This window comes from Plasmodium gallinaceum, assembly GCF_900005855.1.
Source record: "Plasmodium gallinaceum strain 8A genome assembly, contig: PGAL8A_v1_10, whole genome shotgun sequence".
Lineage (NCBI taxonomy): Eukaryota > Apicomplexa > Aconoidasida > Haemosporida > Plasmodiidae > Plasmodium > Plasmodium gallinaceum.
In genome coordinates this window covers 681,489-689,103 of record NW_021628239.1, presented here as the reverse complement: position 1 = coordinate 689,103, position 7,615 = coordinate 681,489, and the positions used below count along the sequence as shown (strand labels likewise).

General features: G+C 17.1%; 1 protein-coding gene across 1 annotated transcript; it reads left to right on the top strand.

Annotated features, from left to right (window-relative positions):
• Window positions 1-2,529: 2,529 nt before the first annotated feature.
• PGAL8A_00017400 (conserved Plasmodium protein, unknown function) lies at window positions 2,530-7,589 on the top strand (the record flags this gene model as incomplete). The annotated part of the gene is given in 4 exon segments (XM_028671578.1): window positions 2,530-4,001; window positions 4,006-7,118; window positions 7,354-7,416; window positions 7,525-7,589. Coding segments are annotated over 4 exon segments (4,713 nt in total).
• Between the last annotated feature and the right edge of the window lie 26 nt (window positions 7,590-7,615).

Below are 7,615 nucleotides of genomic sequence, written 5' to 3'. Positions count from 1 at the left end.
ATATGTTTTGTTTAAAAAAAAAAGTTACATTTATAAAAAAAAAAAAAAAAAAAGAAAACATAAATATACAAAATTTATTATATTCATATTAGAATTGATTTGAAATATGTTAGTATTAATAATTCTTTTTTTATAATTTAAATGTAGCTCTTTTATTTTTCTTTGTTTATATAATTTCATAATTTAATGTAATCTCTAAAGTCCTAAAGAAAAACAAATATGTTAATGAGTATGTACTTTTAATTTTACATTTGAAGTAAGAAATTTACTAAACATTTTTTTTAGATACATAAATCGTTTTTAAAAACTATTATTATATATTTTCAATGTAATATCTGTCGAAAAATTATAAATTAATTATGAATATTCATACAACATATATATTTTTATGAAAACAAATAAAGTAAAATGTATATTATAATTAAAAGCAAAATAAGAATATATTTAAATAAAGAGATTTATAACAATAATGTTTAATATATAAAATGTGGTTTTGTTCTTTAACTTTGTCTTATTTTTCTCAACATTAGAAATTTAACACATTTTTTCTGTAATGACTTACTTTTTTTTTTCTTCAATTTGATTTTATAAAAATTTTGATTGCTCTTAGAATTGAAATTTCATATATTTCCTTTATTATTTATGATTTAATTATTTTTTTAGAGAATATATTATCCATAAATATAAACATATTATTTTTATTAAAAAAACAGTATTTTACATTATCATACAAAAAAAAAAAAAAAAAGTAATTTATTATAATATTAATAAAAAAGAGTTTTTCTATAAAATAATTATCATAATTAAAAAAGTTATAAGCGTTACAAAGGATTTATAATTTTTTTTTTTTTTTCTAATTTTTGTTAATTATATATATATATATATATATATATATATAATGATGATAAGTTATATTAAAAATTATAGTAATTCTGTATCTTAACTTTATGAAGTGGTAATATAATTATTTATCCTTTTATTTTTTTTTTTGTTTGCAGTCTTTTACTAATAATAAAGGAGAATTTTTAAAATTAATCTTTGGTTTAATTAAAAAGAGATAAATGGAAAATAAAAAAAGATATATTTTCATTTTTAAAATGAGAATTTCTTTTTTTTAATAAAAAAAATATAAAAAATGTATTTTTAATGTAACATTATTCATTTATTAATTTCATATATAATTGTATGTTAACACAAAATGAAAAATAAAAACTATAAAAAGACATATAATATGAACAGTTCATAATTATTTCATTAATTTTTTTTTTTTTAAAGGCTTGTAAATAGTGTAAACTGTTACAATATTTCTGTGAAATAAAAAAAAAACATATTATATGAAAGCGTAATAAAATATGATTTATAAAATGAACATGAAATAAAAAAAAAAAAATAAATAAAATAAAATAATTTCTCAAGTACAAATTTTATTTTTATACTAAAATTAGAGGTTAAAATTAACATTTTAATTTTTATATTGAGAAAAATAAATGTTAGAAAAAATTTAAGCGTAAAGCAACACTATATTACAAAAAAAAAAAAAAAAAATTGTTATTTAACTTAAATGTTTTTCGTGATTTTTTTTTAAATTCTTGAATTTTAATTATTCTTCCCATGTTATATTTTTTTTTTGAATTTATATAAACTAAGATTTTTGTTTTATGTTCAATAGCTCTACATAAATTATGCTTACTTTTTTTAGTAATAAGGTTAAATTTAAAAAATTTTTGAAAAAGGAAAAGTCAAATTATTATTATTAATTGTGGAGCACATATTTTAAAATATTTAGGTTACTATAACCATATTAATTTTTTTTTTTTTTTGTTTATAAATATGTATATATAAATGTACACATATAATTATTTTTATTTATATTTTTATTATGAAAATAGTTTTTTCTTATAATAAAAAAAGATAATTACTTTAATTAGTAGGAATCTTGAAAAAAAAAAAAACCTATAAAATATATTAAATATTTTTTTTTTCCGTATAATCAAATTAGTTTGCTTAAATATTATACAACACATTTCATGAAAATATGTGAAATACATTTTTAAATTACCATATGAAAAATTAACAGGAAAATTGATTTAGTGTTAAAATCATGAAGTTCATTTTATATAGATAAAAATTTCCATTATGATAATATATATTATTTTTAAATGATGAAAAAAATGACCATTTTTTTTTTTTAAGATATAATATGTTTTTTACTTCATTATATATATATTTATATATATTATTATAAATTTTAAAAATTCTATCCCGTTTACCGCTTTCTCTTTACATATTTACTTTTTTTTCGATAATTATTTACTCTAACCTTTTATTGTGTTTTTTTTTTTTTTTTTTTTACGTATTTTTTTTTATTAGTGTGTGTGTGTGTATATATATATGTGTGTGCGTGTATATGTGTGTGTGCGTGTGGATGAACTTTCATATATACATATTTAAATTTATAAATTTATATACTTTTATAAATTTTAAAGCTTTCGATATATGAGTTTATTCTATTGACCCATTTTAAAAAAAATGAGTAATGATAAATGGGATAAAATATATGTCTATAATCACGGAAGTATAAATAAATCATTTAAGAATAACAGCTATAATTATCATAACAAAAACGTAATTGACTTAAAAATAAAAGAAAAAAGTGACCTATATACAAATCCATTATTTCAAAATACCAAAGATAAAAACGAAATGGTTAATATAAAGAAAAATGAAGTAAAAAATGGAGTAGGTGAAATAAATAAAGATAATGAATTTCATTTAAAAAAATTATATACAAATCAATTAATTGAATTAAAAAAAATAGATTCATATATGATCAATAGCTCAAATAAAGGAACTACAAACAAAATTGAATTATTTCCTACAATGAAATTTAATGATTATAAAATAAAAAATAATGAAACATTAGACGTAAATAACAAAATTGATCCAGTATATTCCTGTTCTTTAAAAAAGAATAATGTAAGTTTAGATAAAAATTCAGAGAAATGTTTTTCTACCCATGAAAATTTATTCAATGACGTAAATTTTGCTAATTATTCATGCATAGTAAAAAGTAATAATGCAAATATTTTATTACCAGATAATATACTATGCTTAAGTGGTATAAAAAACGAGAATAATAGTAATTTGAATTTTAACAATAATGAAAAAATTTATAATTTTATTAAAAATACAAATGATATAAAGGTACATAAAACAGAAAATAACAATTTGAGAAACTCAATTATTAATAAAGATAATGAGTTATTTACAGCCAATAGCAGAACAAAGTTACATAAAAATATAGAAACATCATGTAATGAAAATACCAATATGTTTTTAAGCAAAAATAAAAATGATTTATTAAGTAGTTATTTTTTAATGGATAATTCTACAAGTTGCTGTAAAAATTATATATCTAATGAGACTAAGAAAGAAAATAATTTTAATGAAAAATATATTAATTCCATAATAAATAAAGAGTCAATTATTCATCAAGACGATTATTCAGAATTTAGGAGAATATATAATGATGAACAAAATATAGAGAAAGGTAACATAAACATAAGTAAATTAATTCATTCTTATAAAGAATATCAAAAAAAGAAACAAGAAGAAAATAACATTGAAAATATGTTTAAACTGGACAATAATAGTAAAAATATATATAATTTAAAAAATGAAAATAAATTTAATAAAAAAAATAAAAATATAGATAAAAATAATATTAATAAATATAGTAATATACATAAGTATTCATATGATAATGTTAAAGTGGGTAATGGTATAATACAGAATGAAATAGAAAAAAAAAGTTGTACTACAACGGAACATTCAAATGAAATTTTAGATCTTCAAAAAAGTGAAAGAAATTTATTTGATAATTCATTGCATAAATATGTGAGTAAATCCAGTCCTCAAGATTCAAATAATAGTTTATTTTTTAATAAAAAACATGATAAAAAAAAAAAAAAAAAAAAAAAAAAAAAAGGATATGGAAGAAGATAGTAAAAATAATTTTAATGATAAAAAGAAAGTAAAAAATCCAAATGATTCTCTAAAATGTACACTCTTAAATGATTCATATATGCATATAATAAACGATAATGATTACATATGTGAAAATAAAAAAAATGAAAACAAAAAATATACTCATATTGATAAAATAGATAATTCAATTTATAAAGATAAAAAATCAAATGATTCAGTGAATTCGTTTTTATGTAAAAAGGTTTTAGATTTTCTAAAAGGTAATGAAAAAATAGTTTTTAATAAACCAAATAAAACTATTACAAATAAGGTAAATAAAGATATTGGTTCCTCAGAAAATATGAATGAAGAAAAGAGGGAAATAATTAATTTTGATAATAGTAAAAAAAATAAAAAATGTGGATTAAATAATAATAAATATAGCAATGATACAAATCTGGATAACAATTATCTTAGTAGTATTTATAGTGATAATACTAATATTACTAAAAATACTATCAATAATGATATTAATAATAACAATAATAATTGTAGTAATGATCATATAAGGTATAATAGTAATTTTAGTAGTTCTAGTATTTTAACCATTGAAAATTTTACCAACCAAAATAGAAATAATATATTTAATTCAATGAATTATAAGAATTCGGAAAGAAATAACTCATTTAATATGAAAATGCTAAAAGATAGCTCCATTAGCAAAAATTTTATAAATTGCTATAAAAAAGAGTTAAAAAACAACAAGGGTATATATAAAGAAATGAATAATAATAATAATAATAAAGAGAGTGAATTAAAAAATTATAATTGTTCCTTAGATAATATGCCATTCAATAATAATGAAATAAATTTTATTAGTAATGAGGATTTAAGCAGTTTTGATGTTATATATGACAAAAATGCTAACAACGTTACAGGTTTTTGTTTTAATGATATTATTGTCAAAGATATAGAAGAAAAAAAAATGAATAAATTATTCTTTGAAGACATTTGTGTATATAGATTAAATGAGGAAAATGATATTTATAACTACAAAAACCAACCAGTAGATTTATTTTATGATAGATCATTAAGTGACATAGATTTAACAAAGCTAGAGATAAACAAAAAATATTATAAAAATATAAATGAAGAAGTAAAAAATCTTATTAAAAAGGAAGATACATATGAAATTGAAATGAATGTTGGACTTGTTTTTAGAAAATTTATCCCTGTGACTATGAATTTATCTTGTAATTATTTACTTATTAAAAAAAATGAAAAAAATATAATAACGTGTATATCTTACAGTAATATACTTGGAATAAATATAGTCAAAAAAAATGAAGGAAGAAAAATTTTTTTATTTAAAATAGTATATGTTTTTAAAAAAAAGAAACAATCTGAAAAAAATGTTACATTATTATTTAGAACAAATAAAATAGAAGTATATGAAAAAATTAAAGGAAAAGTAGAACCTATTTTAATAAAAGAATCAAAAAATAAAGAATACTTAGATATAGAGACTGTTTATGATTATATTATTGAAAAATACAAAAAGATGCATATTTTATATCTAAGGCATCTCTTGCTAAATGTAGAAAAAATATTGAGAAAGTTTATCTTCAAACGTTTTTTCCATAAATTAAAATTAAAACATACTTATCTAAAAAAAATGGAAGATATAAAAAGACAAAAATCAAAATTAATACAAGATATAGTAATTAAATTAGAATTTCTATTAAGAAAAAAATTACAAAATTATTTTAATTCATTATTAATTAACAGTTATGAAAGGAGTTTCATTAATTATCAAGTTAAAACAAACAATATTTTATTTAATATGCTTATTAAGGAAAAAAGTGCTTATCAAGAATATATGGAAAAACAAAGTACTTATTTGATATTTAATGTGTTATATAGTTTATATAAAAAAAAAATGACAAGTTATTTTAATTGCTTCATAAATAATAATCGTATTTTGTGTAAAAGAAAAAATGCACTTTCTTATACTATTACACATTTAAACAGTATTTTTTTAGAATATGATAGAAGAATAAAATATTTTGTATTATCAAAACTAAGATTTAATTATGATCATATTTCTTATTTTTCTTTTATTATGTATAAATTATATCTGAAAAGGATAATTCTTGGTTATTTACGTATAAGAGATAATCGGTTAAATGTAAAATTTTTGATTGAAAAAAATGTATATAATTTGATTAAAGTTATTACAAGAATAATAGAAAATCAAAAATATTATGCTTTTTTAAAATTACAAAAATATATTTTTCAGGAAAAAGAGAAAACAAATAAAATTGTATGTGATAATCTAATATACGCAAATAATGAATTATGTAATAATTTGGATAATATAGCAATTGAGAAAGGAGTAAATAAAATAGAATGTGTATATAAATTCAAAATTAAAGAAAGTTTAGTAAAATATTTTTATAAATTAAAGGGACCACAAATAAATAGTGAAAATTTTAATCATTGTTTAAAATATTGTGGTATATTTATATTTATTTTAAGTAAAATTATTCAAAGAAAAATTCAAAATGTCTTTTATTTTTTTGTATTAAAATGTTATCAAGATAATAACAGGAGTAGACTTATTTATTCAATGAATATGTTAGAATTATTACTAATTAAAAAAAATAAAAGACATATAATAGATTTATTAAAATTTTACGATAAATACCCTTATCTGTTTAAATATAGACATTTAAGCAAAATAGAAGTTTTTATTATTAGTATTGAAAATTTTATTTTTTTTTGTAACAAAAAATTGTTATTAAATTTTTTATTAAAATTACACTATTTAAAATATCAAGGAAGAGTTATTAAGGCCTATATATGTATTGGAAATATTTATAAGTTTATAGACATAATATATCGCAAAATTCAATCACAAGTATATGAACCTTTTCGATTATTATTACAAAATTCTAAAGAAAAAAATCGTCAAATGATAAAGGAAAAATTAAATGTCAAAAAAACTCAATTAAAAATAACCAATAGCAAAATACTTCCTATACTAAGTTTTAAAAATGAAAATATATCATCAAACCATCTACATTTTAAGAAAAAATATCCTCTTTTTTTTTATAATTCAGACATATCTCCAGATTGTACAACTATAGCAGGTACAATTTATTAAATATAAAAAATAATATATTTTTATAAAATAAATTTTCATTTTTTTAATTCCACATATATTTAATCTATTTATTTGCTTATAAATATATAAATATATATATATATATATATATATATATATATATATATATATATATATATATATATATATATATATATATTACTAAAACATCTTTAATTCTTTTTATTTCTATAAATTTTTTTTTTCTTTTTTTTATGCAGATGACAAATTATCACTAAATTCAAATGATTCAATTTCTAATATCTTTTCATATGCATATGAAGGTAATACACATATATTTTCATGTACTTATTTCATTTTTTTTTTTTATACATGTAGCATATTTCACATAAAATATATAAACTATTATTTTTATTTTTTACTTTTAATAGATATGGATCAAATTAAAAGGAAAATTTATGACTTCAATACAAAAATTGGTCATGTTAATTTATAGACGAAAAAAAAAAAAAAAAAAAAAAA